Raw genomic sequence first — 18,242 nt, 5'->3', positions numbered from 1 at the left:
AGCGGGGTTGGGAGCGGGGTTGGGAGCGGGGTTGGGTGCGGGGTTGGGTGCGGGGTTGGGATTGGGTGCGGGGTTGGGAGCGGGGTTGGGTGCGGGGTTGGGAGCGGGGTTGGGTGCGGTGTTGGGAGCGGGGTTGGGTGCGGGGTTGGGAGCAGGGTTGGGATTGGGTGCGGGGGTAAGATTGGGGTTGAGGGCGGAGTTGGGATTGGGTGGGGGGATGAGATTGGTGTTGGGAGCAGGATTGGGGCTGGGTGCGGGGCTGGGATTGGGAGCGGGGTTGGGTTTGGGGTCGGGAGCAGGTTTGGGATTGGGGTTGGGTGCGGGATTGGGGTTGGGTGCGGGGTGAGATTGGGGTTGGGGGCGGAGTTGGGATTGGGTGCGGGGATGAGATTGGTGTTGGAAGCAGGATTGGGGTTGGGTGCAGGGTTGGGTGCGGAGTTGGGTGCGGCGTTGGATTTGGGGTTGGGTGCGGGGTTGGGATTGGGGTTGGGATTGGGATTGGGTGCGGGATTGGGATTGGGTGTGGGGTTGGGTTTGGGGTTGGGTGCCGGGTTGAGTTTGGTGTTGGGTGCAGGGTTGGGATGGGGTTGTTTACAGGGTTGGGATTGGGATTGGGTGCAGGGTTGGGATTGAGGTTGGGAGCAGGTTTGTGGTTGCGTTGGGTACGTGGTTGGGTATGGGTTTGGGTGCGGGGTTGGGTGCAGGGTTGGGTGCGGGGTTGGGTGCGGTGTTGGGATTGGGGTTGGGTGCGGGGTTGGGATTGGGGTTGGATGCAGGGTTGGGTGCGGGTTTGGGATTGGGGTTGGGTGCGGGGTTGGGATTGGGGTTGGGTGCGGGGTTGGGCGTTGGGTTGGGATTGGGGTTGGGATTGGGGTTGGGATTGGGGTTGGGGTTGGATGCAGGGTTGGGTGCGGGTTTGGGATTGGGGTTGGGCGTTGGGTTGGGATTGGGGTTGGGATTGGGGTTGGGGTTGGATGCAGGGTTGGGTGCGGGTTTGGGATTGGGGTTGGGTGCGGGGTTGGGCGTTGGGTTGGGATTGGGGTTGGGTGCGGGTTTGGGATTGGGGTTGGGCGTTGGGTTGGGATTGGGGTTGGGATTGGGGTTGGGGTTGGGGTTGGGGTTGGGTGCGGGGTTGGGATTGGGGTTAGGAGCAGGATTGGGTGCGGGATTGGGGTTGGGTTGGGATTGGGGTTGGGTGCGGGGTTGGGATTGGGTGCGGGGGTGAGATTGGGGTTGGGTTGGGATTGGGGTTGGGTGCGGGGCTGGGCGTTGGGTTGGGATTGGGGTTGGGTGCGGGGTTGGGATTGGGGTTAGGAGCAGGATTGGGATTGGGTGCGGGGTTGGGATTGGGTGCGGGGGTGAGATTGGGGTTGGGTGCGGGGTTGGGTGCGGGCTTGGGATTGTGGTTGGTTGCGGGGTTGGGATTGGGGTTAGGAGCAGGATTGGGATTGGGTGCGGGGTTGGGATTGGGTGCGGGGGTGAGATTGGGGTTGGGTGCGGGGTTGGGATTGGGTTGGGTGCAGGGTTAGGATTGGGGTTGGGTGCGGGGTTGGCATTGGGGTTGGGTGCAGGGTTGCGATTGGTGTTGGGTGCGGGGCTGGGATTGGGGTTGGTTGCGGGGTTGGGATTGGTGTTGGGTGCAGGGTTGGGATTGGGTTGGGTGCAGGGTTAGGATTGGGGTTGGCTGCAGGGTTGGGTGCTGGGTTGCGATTGGGGTTGGGTGCGGGGCTGGGATTGGGTGCGGGGATGAGATTGGGGTTGGGAGCAGGATTGGGGTTGGGTGCGGGATTGGGGTTGGGTGCGGGGTGAGATTGGGGTTGGGTGCGGGGTAGGGATTGGGTGCGGGGATGAGATTGGGGTTGGGAGCAGGGTTGGGATTGGGGTTGGGTGCGGGGTTGACATTGGGGTTGGGTGCAGGGTTGCGATTGGGGTTGGGTGCGGGGCTGGGATTGGGGTTGGATGCGGGGTTGGGATTGGTGTTGGGTGCGGGGTAGAGATTGGGGTTGGGTGCGGGGTTGGGTGCGGGGTAGAGATTGGGGTTGGGATTGGGGTTGGGTGCGGGGTTTGGGTGCGGGGTTGGGAGCGGGGTTTGGGTGCGGGGTTTGGGTGCGGGGTTGGGTACGGGGTTGGGAGCGGGGTTTGGGTGCGGGGTTTGGGTACGGGGTTGGGAGCGGGGTTTGGGTGCGGGGTTGGGTGCGGGGTTTGCGTGCGGGGTTTGGGTGCGGGGTTGGGTATGGGGTTTGGGAGCACGGTTGGGTGCGGGGTTTGGGTGGGAGGTTTGGTGCGGGGTTTGGGTACGGGGTTTGGGAGCAGGGTTGGGTGCGGGGTTTGGGTGCGGGGTTTGGGTGCGGGGTTTGGAGCAGGGTTTGGAGCGGGGGTTGGGTGCGGGGTTTGGGTGCGGGGTTTGGGTGCGGGGTTTGGAGCAGGGTTGGGTGCGGGGTTTGGGTGCGTGGTTTGGGTGCGGGGTTGGGTACGGGGTTTGGGAGCACGGTTGGGTCCGGGGTTTGGGTGCGGGGATTGGGTGCGGGGTTTGGTGCGGGGTTTGGGTACGGGGTTTGGGAGCAGGGTTGGGTGCGGGGTTTGGAGCAGGGTTGAGTACGGGGTTTGGGTGCGGGGTTGGGTGCGGGGTTTGGGTGCGGGGTTTGGAGCAGGGTTGTGGTTGGGTTGGGTGCGGGGTTTGGGAGCGGGGTTTGGGAACAGGGTTTGGGTGCGGGGTTTGGGTGCGGGGTTTGGGTGCGGGGTTTGGAGCAGGGTTGGGTGCGGGGTTTGGGAGCAGGGTTGGGTGCGGGGTTTGGGTGCGGGGTTTGGAGCAGGGTTGGGTGCGGGGTTTGGGTGCGGGGTTGGGTACGGGGTTTGGGAGCGGGGTTTGGAGCAGGGTTGGGTGCGGGGTTTGGGTGCGGGGTTTGGGAGCAGGGTTGGGTACAGGGTTTGGAGCAGGGTTGGGTACGGGGTTTGGGAGCACGGTTGGGTGCGGGGTTTGGGTGCGGGGTTGGGTACGGGGTTTGGGAGCGGGGTTTGGAGCAGGGTTGGGTACGGGGTTTGGGAGCGGGGTTTGGGAGCAGGGTTGGGTGCGGGGTTTGGGTGCGGGGTTTGGGAGCACGGTTGGGTGCGGGGTTTGGGAGCACGGTTGGGTACGGGGTTTGGAGCAGGGTTGTGGTTGGGTTGGGTGCGGGGTTGGGTACGGGGTTTGGGTGCGGGGTTTGGGAGCGGGGTTGGGTACGGGGTTTGGGAGCGGGGTTTGGAGCAGGGTTGGGTACGGGGTTTGGGAGCGGGGTTTGGGAGCAGGGTTGGGTGCGGGGTTTGGGTGCGGGGTTTGGGAGCACGGTTGGGTGCGGGGTTTGGGAGCACGGTTGGGTACGGGGTTTGGAGCAGGGTTGTGGTTGGGTTGGGTGCGGGGTTGGGCACGGGGTTTGGGTGCGGGGTTTGGGAGCACGGTTGGGTACGGGGTTGGGTGCGGGGTTGGGAGCAGGGTTGGGTACGGGGTTTGGGAGCGGGGTTTGGGAGCAGGGTTGGGTGCGGGGTTTGGGTGCGGGGTTTGGGTGCGAGGTTTTGGAGCAGGGTTGGGTGCGGGGTTTGGGAGCACGGTTGGGTATGGGGTTGGGTACGGGGTTTGGAGCAGGGTTGTGGTTGGGTTGGGTGCGGGGTTGGGTACGGGGTTTGGGTGCGGGGTTTGGGAGCACGGTTGGGTACGGGGTTGGGTGCTGGGTTTGGGTGCGGGGTTGGGTGCGGGGTTGGGTACGGGGTTTGGGTGCGGGGTTTGGGAGCACGGTTGGGTACGGGGTTGGGTGCGGGGTTTGGAGCAGGGTTGTGGTTGGGTTGGGTACGGGGTTGGGTACGGAGTTTGGGTACGGGGTTTGGGTGCGGGGTTGGGTGCGGGGTTAGGGTGCGGGGTTGGGGGTCAGATTTGCACTGACTCTCACTGCTTTGTCTGCAGAGTGGATAACTTTGGCCTGGGATTGCTGCTCCAAACCAAGCAGATCAAACGGATGGTGTCATCATACGTGGGTGAGAATGCAGAGTTTGAACGGCAATACCTTTCCGGTGAGCTGGAGGTGGAGCTCACACCACAGGTGAGAAATATCAGTTTATGGCAGTTGCTATTTCATCGATATCCCTGATTATTTGATGAACTGGCCGGAATGAATGAAACATTGAGTTAGAGACGGACCTTTCATCGCTGACAGCCAGGGTCAGATTGAGCACACACTGACAAGGTCATGGCTTTATCGCTCTAGTCCCTGTAAACCTTCGCCCCTCATGCCCAGCTGTGAGAGTCTGAGCAACTCCAGTAAGTCACAACCTCAGCTGTGGTTGTAGAGAATTAAACGGCCAATATTATTCAGCAAGCAAGGATATGTTGCAAATATAAAATGATGCAAATGTGATACAGCTTCAGGTTGATCTATTTCATTCAACAGGGAGTCTTACTCTGTATCTACCCCCGTGCTGTACCTGTCCTGGGAGTGTTTGATGGGGACAGTGTAGAGGGAGCTTTACTCTGTATCTACACCCGTGCTGTACCTGTTCTGTGAGTGTTTGATGGGGACAGTGTAGAGGGAGCTTTACTCTGTATCTAACCCCGTGCTGTACCTGTCTGGGGCGTTTGATGGGGACAGTGTAGAGGCAGCTTTACTCTGTATCTAACCCTGTGCTGTACCTGTCCTGGGAGTGTTTGATGGGGACAGTGTAGAGGGAGTTTTACTCTGTATCTAACCCCGTGCTGTACCTGGTCTGGGAGTGTTTGATGGGGACAGTGTAGAGGGAGCTTTACTCTGTATCTAACCCCGTGCTGTACCTGTCCTGGGAGTGTTTGATGGGGACAGAGTAGAGGGAGCTTTACTCTGTATCTAACCCCGTGCTGTACCTGTCCTGGGAGTGTTTGATGGGGACAGTGTAGAGGGAGTTTTACTCTGTATCTAACCCCGTGCTGTACCTGTCCTGGGAGTGTTTGATGTTGATACTCCGAATGTGTAATTCTGTGATCATAAGATACAGGAGCAGAGTTAGGCCATTCGGCCCATCGAGTCTGCTCCGCCATTCAATCATGGCTGATATTTTCCTTATTTGCCACCTGTAATGCTACAGACGAAGATGTTTTCTGTCCCAAAGTGAAAGATCCACAACAAGGGGTAATTGAAAGGCCGCTAATGTTCCAGTATCTGCACCGTCTCCATCTGCTTTGAGTGTGTTTTAGTGATGTCTATCTTTCTTTCGGCAAGGCAATTGTCTCTGATTTTCACCCGCCTCTTTCCTTGCAGGGAACGCTGGCTGAGCGCATCCGAGCGGGCGGTGCCGGAATTCCCGCATTCTTCACCCCTACTGCGTACGGCACCCTCATTGAGACGGGCGGCGCTCCAATCCAGTACAACAAGGATGGCAGCATACGTATCGCCAGTGAGCCCAGAGAGGTAGCAACAAACCACTGCCCTCCTCCTCTGCTCGCCTGCCCCATTCCTCTCTCCATTCTCGGAACATTGACATCTTCGACAAAGCCAACGCTCTCTCCCCATCGCTGCCCTGATCCGCTCGGCGTGATTTCTGAGCTTTTTCACTCCGTGCGGCCAGACCTTGTTGTCGGAAACGTTGCTCCCCCGAGTAGCAGGTCCAGGAAGCAGCTGCCCCACCTGGCAGAGGGACCTTCAAATGTTTGATCCCTTCAAATCGAGCTTCCCGGTTACTGTATAACTGCCCGGCCCAGGCAGACGGAATCCTTTTGTCTCGGTGTTTGTGCTCCTGACAGTGCCGCCCTCCCTCACCCCCTCCCGCGGCAAAGCCTCCATGTTGTGATCGGGCCCCCGGACTGTGACGACAACCCCTCGCCTTCCAGCAGGTTAAATACGCTCAAAACAGCATCACGTACCTGTGCTCATCAAAAACACGTCAATAAAGTTCAACAACCCTCTCACTGAAATCTCTCCCCAATCTCCTGCCCCTCATTCTAATACCCCCCTCTCTCCTCCTCACTCCTACTCATCCTGCTCACCTACCACATGCCCACCCCCCTCCCCGGTGCTGTGGCGGGTTTGTATCGGGGTACCCCCTTTTCTTTCTACCTGACCAAGTGTATAAACCCCCGGTGCTTTAACTGACATCAACTGACAAATGACAGGCTTTTCCCTAAGTTTTTAAAAGAAAATTGACGTTTATTGTTCAACACCAAATGTCTTTCCGGTCACACTGACTAGCACACTGATACCCAGACACGCAGTCAGGAAAAGATGATGACTATGGAAGGTAGCATGCACTTAGGTTGTCAAAGTAAAGATGCTCTATTCCCCCCAGATGAGTTCTGGAAACATTGCATGCCTGTAATTCCTTTCAGCTTGGTCTAATGAAAAAGTGTCTGGAGGTTTAGCAACACAAATTTGCATTAGTTTGTTGCGTGCAGTGTCAGACAGCTCACGGTCCTCTCAAGTTGAAGGCAATCGAATCCCTCGAACAGAACCCTGCCGCTGGTCCTCAGAGAGCTAAAGGCCTTGTCTGCCGACTGCTGGTGCTTTTGCAGGCTCTGGGTCTTCGCTGCTCCACAGATGTGCTTGAAGAAATGTCCAATCAAAAAAACTTTCTGTCGTCGAATCCCTACTGTGCAGAAGGAGGCCATTCGGCCCATCGAGTCTGCACCGACCATTTGAAAGAGCGCCCTATGCAGAACCAATGCCCGCCCTGTCCCAGTAACCCTACCCAACCTTTGGGCACAAAGGGGCAATTTAGCATGGCAATTCCACCTAACCTGAACATCTTTGGACTGTGGGAGGAAACCGGAGCACCCGGAGGAAACCCACGCACACACGGGGAGGACGTGCAGACTCCACAGAAAGAACAAAGACAGGTACAGCACAGGACAGGCCCTTCGGCCCTCCTAGCCTGCACCAACCATCCTGTCTTATCTGAACTAAAATCCCCTACCCTTCCGGGATCCGTATCCCTCTATTCCCATCCTATTCATGTATTTGTCAAGACACCCCTTAAATGTCACTATCGTCCCTGCTTCCACCACCTCCTCCGGCAGCGAGTTCCAGGCACCCACTACCCTCTGCGTAAAAAACTTCCCTTGCACATCTCCTCTAAACTTTGCCACTCGCACCTTAAACCTATGTCCCCCTAATATGTGACTCTGCAGGTAGGGCAGTGGATGTTGTCCACATGGACTTCAGTAAGGCCTTTGACAAGGTCCCTCATGGTAGACTAGTACAAAAGGTGAAGTCACACGGGATCAGGGGTGAGCTGGCTAGGTGGATACAGAACTGGCTAGGTCATAGAAGACAGAGAGTAGCAATGGAAGGATGCTTTTCCAATTGGAGGGCTGTGACCAGTGGTGTTCCACAGGGATCAGTGCTGGGACCTTTGCTGTTTGTAGTATATATAAATGATTTGGAGGAAAATGTAACTGGTCTGATTAGTAAGTTTGCAGACGACACAAAGGTTGGTGGAATTGCGGATAGCGATGAGGACTGTCAGATGATACAGCAGGATTTAGATTGTTTGGAGACTGGGCGGAGAGATGGCAGATGGAGTTTAATCCGGACAAATGTGAGGTAATGCATTTTGGAAGGTCTAATGCAGGTAGGGAATATACAGTGAATGGTAGAACCCTCGAGTATTGAAAGTCAAAGAGATCTAGGAGTACAGGTCCACAGGTCACTGAAAGGGGCAACACAGGTGGAGAAGGTAGTCAAGAAGGCATACGGCATGCTTGCCTTCATTGGCCGGGGCATTGAGTATAAGAATTGGCAAGTCATGTTGCAGCTGTATAGAACCTTAGTTAGGCCACACTTGGAGTATAGTGTTCAATTCTGGTCGCCACACTACCAGTAGGATGTGGAGGCTTTAGAGAGGGTGCAGAAGAGATTTACCAGAATGTTGCCTGGTATGGAGGGCATTAGCTATGAGGAGCGGTTGAATAAACTCGGTTTGTTCTCACTGGAACGAAGGAGGTTGAGGGGCGACCTGATAGAGGTCTACAAAATTACGAGGGGCATAGACAGAGTGGATAGTCAGAGGCTTTTCCCCGGGGTCGAGGGGTCAATTACTAGGGGGCATAGGTTTAAGGTGAGAGGGGCAAGGTTTAGAGTAGATGTACGAGGCAAGTTTTTTACGCAGAGGGTAGTGGGTGCCTGGAACTCGCTACCGGAGGAGGTAGTGGAAGCAGGGACGATAGGGACATTTAAGGGGCATCTTGACAAATATATGAATAGGATGGGAATAGAGGGATACGGACCCAGGAAGTGTAGAAGATTGTAGTTTAGTCGGGCAGTATGGTCGGCACGGGCTTGGAGGGCCGAAGGGCCTGTTCCTGTGCTGTATATTTCTTTGTTCTTTGTTCTTCCACCCTGGAAAAAAACTTCTGACTATCCACTCTGTCCATGTTCCTCATAATATTGTCGACCTCTATCAGGTCGCCCCTCAACCTCCGTCGTTGCAGTGAGAACAAACCGAGTTTGTTCAACCGCTCCTCATAGCTAATGCCCTCCATACCAGGCAACATTCTGGTAAATCTCTTCTGCACCCTCTCTAAAGCCTCCACATCCTTCTGGTAGTGTGGCGACCAGAATTGAACACTATACTCCAAGTGTGGGCAAACTGTGGTCTCACAGACAGGCACACGGACGGTCACGCGAGGTCGGAATCGAACCCGCGTCCCTGGCGGTGTGAGGCAGCAGTGCAAGCCACTGCGTCGCCGTTCCACCCACCTGCCATCATGTGACCAGCGTCTTTCTCTCCATTGTCTTTGCAAATGGTTCCTGATGCCGAGGACATTGTCAAACAATGGGATCCGGGTTTGGCCCATTCACAGGCTGTCGTGATAGAGTTGTTTCTTTTTCACACCCTTCCCCTGATTGCAACTGCAAATCCGAAAAGTCTGCAAACAGTATTGTGAAAACTGTTTCATTAATTATTTTGAGAAGGGCAGCTATTAACCACAGGTGAGGTTAAGTTATCTTTTCATGAATTCTCAAAGGTATGTCCCAGAAGTTTGTTTGCATCTCCAAAAACCTGTCCTGGTCCATCCACGTCGACGCTACCACCAAGAAAGCACAACAGCGTCTATACTTCCTCAGGAAACTAAGGAAATTCGGCATGTCCACATTAACCCTTACCAACTTTTACAGATGCACCATAGAAAGCATCCTATCGGGCTGCATCACAGCCTGGTATGGTAACTGCTCGGCCCAGGACCGCAAGAAACTTCAGAGAGTCGTGAACACCGCCCAGTCCATCACACAAACCTGCCTCCCATCCATTGACTCCATCTACACCTCCCGCTGCCTGGGGAAAGCGGGCAGCATAATCAAAGATCCCTCCCACCCGGCTTACTCACTCTTCCAACTTCTTCCATCGGGCAGGAGATACAGAAGTCTGAGAACACGCACGAACAGACTCAAAAACAGCTTCTTCCCCACTGTCACCAGACTCCTAAATGACCCTCTTATGGACTGACCTCATTAACGCTACACCCTGTATGCTTCACCCGATGCCAGTGCTTATGTAGTTACATTGTATATGTTGTGTTGCCCTATTATGTATTTTCTTTTATTTCCTTTTCTTCTCATGTACTTAATGATCTGTTGAGCTGCTCGCAGAAAAATACTTTTCACTGTACCTCGGTACACGTGACAATAAACAAATCCAATACAATTTTAATGAGATATGCAGACAGGAAAGTTCGCCCAGGGGATCTTTGTCCCTCCATGTTTAGCGACAGGAAAGAAAAGACCACCTGACCTCTCAACTCTATTTTATGACAAAGAAAAGTGTCCGTTGTGAGTTTATACTCCCAACAGTCCATGTTGTGTGAGCGTGTGAGGACCCCGTGGTCTACTACCATTTTGTTTTATATGTCCCCCAGGTGAGGGAATTTGATGGTCGACACTACATATTGGAGAAAGGTATCACTGGCGACTTTGCTTTGGTTAAGGCCTGGAAAGCAGATCGAGCCGGGAACATTGTTTTCAGGTAATTTTGTTCAGGAGCAGATTGGTCGGGGCTGAATTGAGAGGGACCCGGGTGGGGACTGAGGCAGGGATGTCAATTTGTGAGAAGTTAAATGTTACCTTAACCTTAACGAATGGAGCCAAAGCCATTTGCTCACCGTTCAAGTTTGATGCTGAAATACGGGGTGTCAAAACCGTCCTGTCGGATACGGGCTACCCCGATCGGATCATTGCTCACTGGATATCACGCAAACAGGCCTCAGTCATCTCTTTCAGTCCAGGAAAGTGCCCACTCTACCTACGATTGCCCAGGAAGGGCAAGGTACCTCCACCAACCCGATACTGCCATCAGATGAAAAAGACACTCTGTCTATCACACAAATGCGGAATTTGTTATATGAGTTTCAATGCCGGTGTGATGCCATGTATGTAGGCCGTAAACCCCAAAGACTGACAGATCGTATCGGACACTGTGTTCCTTCTGCTGTTCGCAATGGGCAGAGTTCAGACCAGCCCATGTTTGCAAACCTAAAAACACACCGTTCCCAATGTCAGATGTGATTCTGTGATTAGATAGCACCTGTTAAACAATCCTGATTGTGTTAAGAATGACACGGTCAAGCAATTAGTTAGGCTCGCAGTGCGGCTGACTTGCATGTGCTGGAAGCTACATCTGTTCACACACTGGACCCTGTCCTTTGTGACCAGAAAGGACATGGCCACACTTTGCGCTTTTTTTCAACTAAACAAAAGCTGGGGGTCAGCCGTTCCCTGGTCCATTCCCCATGGTAACTCCTCCACCGATCAGAGTCCACTTGCCAACCAATCAGCACTCTCTTCTCATACAGTATAAATTGTTGCTTCCTTTAGAATTGGTATTCTTGTCACCTCCGCCTGACGAGTGGAAGGTGGACCACAAATGCCAGCCTGACCAGTGATGCCCACCTCGCGTAAATGAATTATAAAGAAATAGAAAGCTTTTGCAGCCTGTCTCTCAGATATAGTCCAGTTAAACGTTATTTATACTGGGGTGAACGTAGCTCCGTCATTGCGTGGGACACGACCCTCCGCACAATGCTGCGATGGGACCTGTGAGCTTCATGGTACTGGGGTGGGATTTGGAGGCAGGCAATTCAATGCAGTTTTATTCGTCAGTTGTGTGGGGGCTAAGATGGGCCAACCCATTTTACAGGAGACTTCTCAGCGTCAGGGGCATCGGATGCTTTTCCCCATAAAAGCCAAGGTCATTGAGATAAAAAGGCCACCACATTACCCAGGACCCTCTGACCAGTGTCTCTGTTCGAGCTATTGTTTCAACTTTGCCCACACATCGAACCGTTGCTTCCTGTTACTCGGGGGGCCTCCTGCTGAGGAGACGCACGTTGCTGAAACCTTGCATCTTGAATTCGTCAGGGCAAATGCAAGAATACCAAATTTCAGACCCACCGCAACAATTTATTATATAGAGGAGCCGGATGCTGGCAGGTTGACGAGTTGACTCTGATTGGCCAAGGCGTTGCCATGGAGAAAGCAGGTGAAGGAATTATTGGCTGTCCAAGCCTCTGGGTAATTCAAAGAGATGGCAAGGCTTGAACATGTACCTTTTGTTTGCAGAGAATGGGATCACCCAATCAGCGCACTTTCTCCTGTGGTGTGAATTGCTGTCAAATTTGGTATTGTGTTTGTCCTGATAAGTGCAAGATGAAAAGCTTCTGCGACATTTATCTCTTTACAGCAACATTCACCTTCTGCACGAGTGACTGTTCGGAAATTCTTGTGATTGTACAAAGGTTTTGTGGTGTGGGTGAGGGCAGGTATAATTTGCCCCACAATCGAATAGTCGCCTAGTAAGCGCCTTGGGTGACACATAAAGAGTAGCCACTGGCCGGGGCAGCGGGGGGTGTTCTGTGCCGGTAGAGCTGATCTCAGTAGGTGTCTGTATTCAGGATATGGTCGCAGTACCAAAGGCTGCGCAAACATATTTCAAACAGAGTTCACAGAGCCAGCCTTTGAACACTGCTACGGGATTGGCTCAGTGCTGAGCTCTGCCCTCTCACCTCTATCTTTCCTTTCAGGAAAACGGCACAGAACTTCAACCAACCGATGTGCAAGGCGGCAAAAGTGACTGTGGTGGAGGTAAGTGTGTGAGTGAGTGTGAGGGGCGTGTGTGTGTGTGAGGGGCGTGTGTGTGTGTGTGAGGGGAGTGTCTGTGTGTGAGGGGAGTGTGTGTGAGTGAGTGAGGGGAGTGTGTGTGAGTGAGTGAGGGGAGTCTGTGTGAGTGAGTGAGGGGGGTGTCTGTGTGTGAGAGGGGAGTGTGTGAGTGAGGGGCGTGTGTGTGTGTGAGGGAAGTGTGTGTGAGTGAGTGAGGGAAGTGTGTGTGAGTGAGTGAGGGGAGTGTGTGTGAGTGAGGGGAGTGTGTGTGAGTGAGGGGAGTGTGTGTGAGTGAGGGGAGTGTGTGTGAGTGAGGGGAGTGTGTGTGAGTGAGGGGAGTGTGTGAGTGAGGGGAGTGTGTGTGAGTGAGGGGAGTGTGTGTGAGTGAGGGGAGTGTGTGTGAGTGAGGGGAGTGTGTGTGAGTGAGGGGAGTGTGAGTGAGTGAGGGGAGTGTCTGTGTGTGAGAGGGGCGTATGTGAGTGTGAGGGGAGTGTGTGTGAGTGAGTGAGGAGAGTGTCTGTGTGTGAGTGAGGGGAGTGTGTGTGTGTGAGGGGCGTGTGTGTGTGTGAGGGGCGTGTGTGAGTGTGAGGGGCGTATGAGAGTGTGAGGGGCGTGTGTGTGAGTGAGGGGAGTGTGTGTGAGTGAGTGAGGGGAGTGTGTGTGAGTGAGGGGAGTGTGTGTGTGAATGAGTGAGGGGAGTGTGTGTGAGTGAGGGGAGTGTGTGTGTGAGGGAGGGGAGTGTGTGTGTGTGTGAGTGAGTGAGGGGAGTGTCTGTGAGAGGGGCGTATGTGACTGAGGGGAGTGTGTGTGAGTGAGTGAGGGGAGTGTGTGTGAGTGAGGGGAGTGTGTGTGAGTGAGGGGAGTGTGTGTGAGTGAGGGGAGTGTGAGTGAGTGAGGGGAGTGTCTGTGTGTGAGAGGGGCGTATGTGAGTGTGAGGGGAGTGTGTGTGAGTGAGTGAGGAGAGTGTCTGTGTGTGAGTGGGGGGAGTGTGTGTGTGTGAGGGGCGTGTGTGTGTGTGAGGGGCGTGTGTGAGTGTGAGGGGCGTGTGTGAGTGTGAGGGGCGTGTGTGAGTGAGGGGAGTGTGTGAGTGAGGGGAGTGTGTGAATGTGAGGGGCGTGTGTGAGTGTGAGGGGCGTGTGTGTGAGTGAGGGGAGTGTGTGTGAGTGAGGGGAGTGTGTGTGTGTGAGTGAGGGGAGTGTGTGTGTGTGAGTGAGGGGAGTGTGTGTGTGTGAGTGAGGGGAGTGTGTGTGTGTGAGTGAGGGGAGTGTGTGTGTGTGAGTGAGGGGAGTGTGTGTGTGAGTGAGGGGAGTGTGTGTGTGTGAGCGAGGGGAGTGTGTGTGAGTGAGGGGAGTGTGAGTGAGTGAGGGGAGTGTGTGAGAGTGAGGGGAGTGTGTGTGAGTGAGGGGAGTGTGTGTGAGTGAGGGGAGTGTGTGTGAGTGAGGGGAGTGTGTGTGAGTGAGGGGAGTGTGTGTGAGTGAGGGGAGTGTGTGTGAGTGAGGGGAGTGTGTGTGAGTGAGGGGAGTGTGTGTGAGTGAGGGGAGTGTGTGTGAGTGAGAGGAGTGTGTGTGAGTGAGAGGAGTGTGTGTGAGTGAGGGGAGTGTGTGAGTGAGGGGAGTGTGTGAGTGAGGGGAGTGTGTGAGTGAGGGGAGTGTGTGAGTGAGGGGAGTGTGTGTGAGTGAGGGGAGTGTGTGTGAGTGAGGGGAGTGTGTGTGAGTGAGGGGAGTGTGTGTGAGTGAGGGGAGTGTGTGTGAGTGAGGGGAGTGTGTGTGAGTGAGGGGAGTGTGTGTGAGTGAGGGGAGTGTGTGTGAGTGAGGGGAGTGTGTGTGAGTGAGGGGAGTGTGTGTGAGTGAGGGGAGTGTGTGTGAGTGAGGGGAGTGTGTGTGAGTGAGGGGAGTGTGTGTGAGTGAGGGGAGTGTGTGTGAGTGAGGGGAGTGTGTGTGAGTGAGGGGAGTGTGTGTGAGTGAGGGGAGTGTGTGTGAGTGAGGGGAGTGTCTGTGTGTGAGGGGAGTGTCTGTGTGTGAGGGGAGTGTCTGTGTGTGAGGGGAGTGTCTGTGTGTGAGAGGGGCGTATATGAGTGTGAGGGGAGTGTGTGAGTGAGTGAGGGGAGTGTGTGTGAGTGAGTGAGGGGAGTGTCTGTGTGAGTGGCGTGTGTGTGCGAGGGGCGTGTGTGAGTGAGGGGCGTGTGTGTGAGCGAGGGGAGTGGGTGTGCGTGTGTGAGGGGAGTGTGTGTGTGAGAGGCGCGTGAGGGGTGTGTGTGAGTGTGTGTGAGGGGAGTGTGTGTGAGGGGAGTGTCTGTGTGTGAGGGGAGTGTGTGTGAGTCAGTGAGGGGAGTGTGTGTGAGTGAGGGCAGTGTCTGTGTGTGTGTGAGTGAGGGGAGTGTGTGTGAGTGACGGGAGTGTGTGTGAGTGAGGGGAGTGTGTGTGAGTGAGGGGAGTGTGTGTGAGTGAGGGGAGTGTGTGTGTGAGGGGAGTGTGTGTGAGTGAGGGGAGTGTGTGTGAGTGAGGGGATTGTGTGTGAGTGAGGGGAGTGTGTGTGAGTGAGGGGAGTGTGTGTGAGTGAGTGAGGGGAGTGTGTGTGTGAGTGAGGGGCATGTGTGTGAGTGAGGGGAGTGTGTGTGTGTGAGGGGAGTGTGTGTGTGAGGGGCGTGTGTGAGTGTGAGGGGTGTGTGTGAGTGAGGGGCGTGTGTGAGTGTGAGGGGCCTGTGTGAGTGTGAGGGGCGTGTGTGTGAGTGAGGGGAGTGTGTGTGAGTGAGTGAGGGGAGTGTGTGTGAGTGAGGGGAGTGTGTGTGTGAGTGAGGGGAGTGTGTGTGAGTGTGAGTGAAGGGAGTGTGTGTGAGTGAGGGGAGTGTCTGTGTGAGGGGCGCGTGTGAGTGTGTGTGAGGGGAGTGTGTGTGTGTGTGTGAGTGAGTGAGGGGAGTGTCTGTGAGAGGGGCGTGTGTGAGGGGAGTGTGTGAGTGAGTGAGGGGAGTGTCTGTGAGAGGGGCGTGTGTGAGTGTGAGGGGCGTGTGTTTGAGTGAGGGGAGTGTGTGAGTGTGAGGGGCGTGTATGAGTGTGAGGGGCGTATGTGAGTGTGAGGGGCGTGTGTGTGAGTGAGGGGAGTGTGTGTGAGTGAGTGAGGGGAGTGTCTTTGTGAGGGGCGCGTGTGAGTGTGTGAGAGGGGAGTGTGTGTGTGTGTGTGTGAGGGGCATGTGTGTGAGTGAGGGGAGTGTGTGTGAGTGAGGGGAGTGTGTGTGTGAGGGGCGCGTGTGTGTGTGTGAGGGGCGCGTGTGTGTGTGTGAGGGGCGCGTGTGTGTGTGTGAGAGGCGCGTGTGTGTGTGAGGGGAGTGTGTGTGAGGGGAGTGTGTGTGTGTGAGGGGAGTGTGTGTGTGTGAGGGGAGTGTGTGTGTGTGATGGGCGTGTGTGTGTGTGATGGGCGTGTGTGTGAGCGAGGGGAGTGTGTGTGAGCGAGGGGAGTGTGTGTGAGCGAGGGGAGTGTGTGTGAGCGAGGGGAGTGTGTGTGAGCGAGGGGAGTGTGTGTGAGCGAGGGGAGTGTGTGTGAGCGAGGGGAGTGTGTGTGAGCGAGGGGAGTGTGTGTGTGAGCGAGGGGAGTGTGTGTGTGAGCGAGGGGAGTGTGTGTGAGTGAGGGGAGTGTGTGTGTGTGACTGAGGGGAGTGTGTGTGTGAGGGGCGTGTGTGTGTGTGAGGGGTGTGTGTGTGAGTGAGGGGAGTGTGTGTGTGTGAGTGAGGGGAGTGTGTGAGTGAGGGGAGTGTGTCTGTGTGAGGGGCGCGCGTGTGTGTGTGAGGGGCATGTGTGTGAGTGAGGGGAGTGTGTGTGTGTGTGAGTGAGGGAAGTGTGTGTGTGAGGGGCGCGTGTGTGTGTGAGGGGCGCGTGTGTGTGTGAGGGGCGCGTGTGTGTGTGAGGGGCGCGTGTGTGTGTGAGGGGAGTGTGTGTGAGTGAGGGGAGTGTGTGTGAGTGAGGGGAGTGTGTGTGAGTGAGGGGAGTGTGTGTGAGTGAGGGGAGTGTGTGTGTGTGAGGGGCGTGTGTGTGAGTGAGGGGAGTGTGTGTGAGTGAGTGAGGGGAGTGTCTGTGTGTGAGAGGGGCGTGTGTGTGTGTGAGTGAGTGAGGGGAGTGTGTGTGAGCGAGGGGAGTGTGTGTGAGCGAGGGGAGTGTGTGTGAGCGAGGGGAGTGTGTGTGAGCGAGGGGAGTGTGTGTGAGCGAGAGGAGTGTGTGTGAGCGAGGGGAGTGTGTGTGAGTGAGGGGAGTGTGTGTGTGTGAGTGAGGGGAGTGTGTGTGTGAGGGGCGTGTGTGTGAGGGGCGTGTGTGTGTGTGAGGGGCGTGTGTGTGTGTGAGGGGCGTGTGTGTGTGTGAGGGGAGTGTGTGTGATTGAGGGGAGTGTGTGTGAGTGAGGGGAGTGTGTGTGAGTGAGGGGAGTGTGTGTGAGTGAGGGGAGTGTGTGTGAGTGAGGGGAGTGTGTGTGAGTGAGGGGAGTGTGTGTGAGTGAGGGGAGTGTGTGTGAGTGAGGGGAGTGTGTGTGAGTGAGGGGCGTGTGTGTGAGTGAGGGGTGTGTGTGTGAGTGAGGGGTGTGTGTGTGAGTGAGGGGAGTGTGTGAGTGAGGGGAGTGTGTGTGTGTGAGGGGAGTGTGTCTGTGTGAGGGGCGCGCGTGTGTGTGTGAGGGGCATGTGTGTGAGTGAGGGGAGTGTGTGTGTGTGTGTGTGTGAGTGAGGGAAGTGTGTGTGTGAGGGGCGCGTGTGTGTGAGGGGCGCGTGTGTGTGTGAGGGGAGTGTGTGTGAGTGAGGGGAGTGTGTGTGTGTGAGTGAGGGGCGTGTGTGTGTGTGAGGGGCGCGTGTGTGTGTGAGGGGAGTGTGTGTGTGAGGGGAGTGTGTGTGTGTGAGGGGAGTGTGTGTGTGTGAGGGGAGTGTGTGTGAGTGAGGGGAGTGTGTGTGAGTGAGGGGAGTGTGTGTGAGTGAGGGGAGTGTGTGTGAGTGAGGGGAGTGTGTGTGAGTGAGGGGAGTGTGTGTGAGTGAGGGGAGTGTGTGTGAGTGAGGGGAGTGTGTGTGAGTGAGAGGAGTGTGTGTGAGTGAGAGGAGTGTGTGTGAGTGAGAGGAGTGTGTGTGAGTGAGGGGAGTGTGTGAGTGAGGGGAGTGTGTGAGTGAGGGGAGTGTGTGAGTGAGGGGAGTGTGTGAGTGAGGGGAGTGTGTGTGAGTGAGGGGAGTGTGTGTGAGTGAGGGGAGTGTGTGTGAGTGAGGGGAGTGTGTGTGAGTGAGGGGAGTGTGTGTGAGTGAGGGGAGTGTGTGTGAGTGAGGGGAGTGTGTGTGAGTGAGGGGAGTGTGTGTGAGTGAGGGGAGTGTGTGTGAGTGAGGGGAGTGTGTGTGAGTGAGGGGAGTGTGTGTGAGTGAGGGGAGTGTGTGTGAGTGAGGGGAGTGTGTGTGAGTGAGGGGAGTGTGTGTGAGTGAGGGGAGTGTGTGTGAGTGAGGGGAGTGTGTGTGAGTGAGGGGAGTGTGTGTGAGTGAGGGGAGTGTGTGTGAGTGAGGGGAGTGTGTGTGAGTGAGGGGAGTGTGTGTGAGTGAGGGGAGTGTGTGTGTGTGAGGGGAGTGTCTGTGTGTGAGGGGAGTGTCTGTGTGTGAGAGGGGCGTATATGAGTGTGAGGGGAGTGTGTGAGTGAGTGAGGGGAGTGTGTGTGAGTGAGTGAGGGGAGTGTCTGTGTGAGTGGCGTGTGTGTGCGAGGGGCGTGTGTGAGTGAGGGGCGTGTGTGTGAGCGAGGGGAGTGGGTGTGCGTGTGTGAGGGGCGTGTGTGAGTGAGGGGAGTGTGTGTGTGTGAGTGAGGGGAGTGTGTGTGTGAGAGGCGCGTGAGGGGTGTGTGTGAGTGTGTGTGAGGGGAGTGTGTGTGAGGGGAGTGTCTGTGTGTGAGGGGAGTGTGTGTGAGTCAGTGAGGGGAGTGTGTGTGAGTGAGGGCAGTGTCTGTGTGTGTGTGAGTGAGGGGAGTGTGTGTGAGTGACGGGAGTGTGTGTGAGTGAGGGGAGTGTGTGTGAGTGAGGGGAGTGTGTGTGAGTGAGGGGAGTGTGTGTGTGAGGGGAGTGTGTGTGAGTGAGGGGAGTGTGTGTGAGTGAGGGGATTGTGTGTGAGTGAGGGGAGTGTGTGTGAGTGAGGGGAGTGTGTGTGAGTGAGGGGAGTGTGTGAGTGA

The 18,242-nt window shown here is 55.8% G+C and overlaps 1 protein-coding gene across 2 annotated transcripts in view; it reads left to right on the top strand.

Annotated features, from left to right (window-relative positions):
* oxct1a (3-oxoacid CoA transferase 1a) overlaps positions 1 to 18,242 on the top strand; it is a 437,799-nt gene that overhangs the window by 77,917 nt on the left and 341,640 nt on the right. For both annotated transcript variants that reach the window (XM_072515595.1, XM_072515594.1), the window contains exons 5-8: positions 3,935 to 4,070; positions 5,259 to 5,408; positions 9,848 to 9,954; positions 12,008 to 12,068. In XM_072515595.1, the coding sequence (XP_072371696.1) occupies positions 3,935 to 4,070; positions 5,259 to 5,408; positions 9,848 to 9,954; positions 12,008 to 12,068 (454 nt within the window). The remainder of the gene's footprint in view (positions 1 to 3,934; positions 4,071 to 5,258; positions 5,409 to 9,847; positions 9,955 to 12,007; positions 12,069 to 18,242) is intronic.

The sequence above is a fragment of the Scyliorhinus torazame genome, chromosome 9 (genome assembly GCF_047496885.1).
Source record: "Scyliorhinus torazame isolate Kashiwa2021f chromosome 9, sScyTor2.1, whole genome shotgun sequence".
Taxonomy (NCBI): Eukaryota; Metazoa; Chordata; class Chondrichthyes; order Carcharhiniformes; family Scyliorhinidae; genus Scyliorhinus; species Scyliorhinus torazame.
Note: the sequence above shows the minus strand (reverse complement) of the source record. Positions and strands in the feature narration are given on the sequence as shown.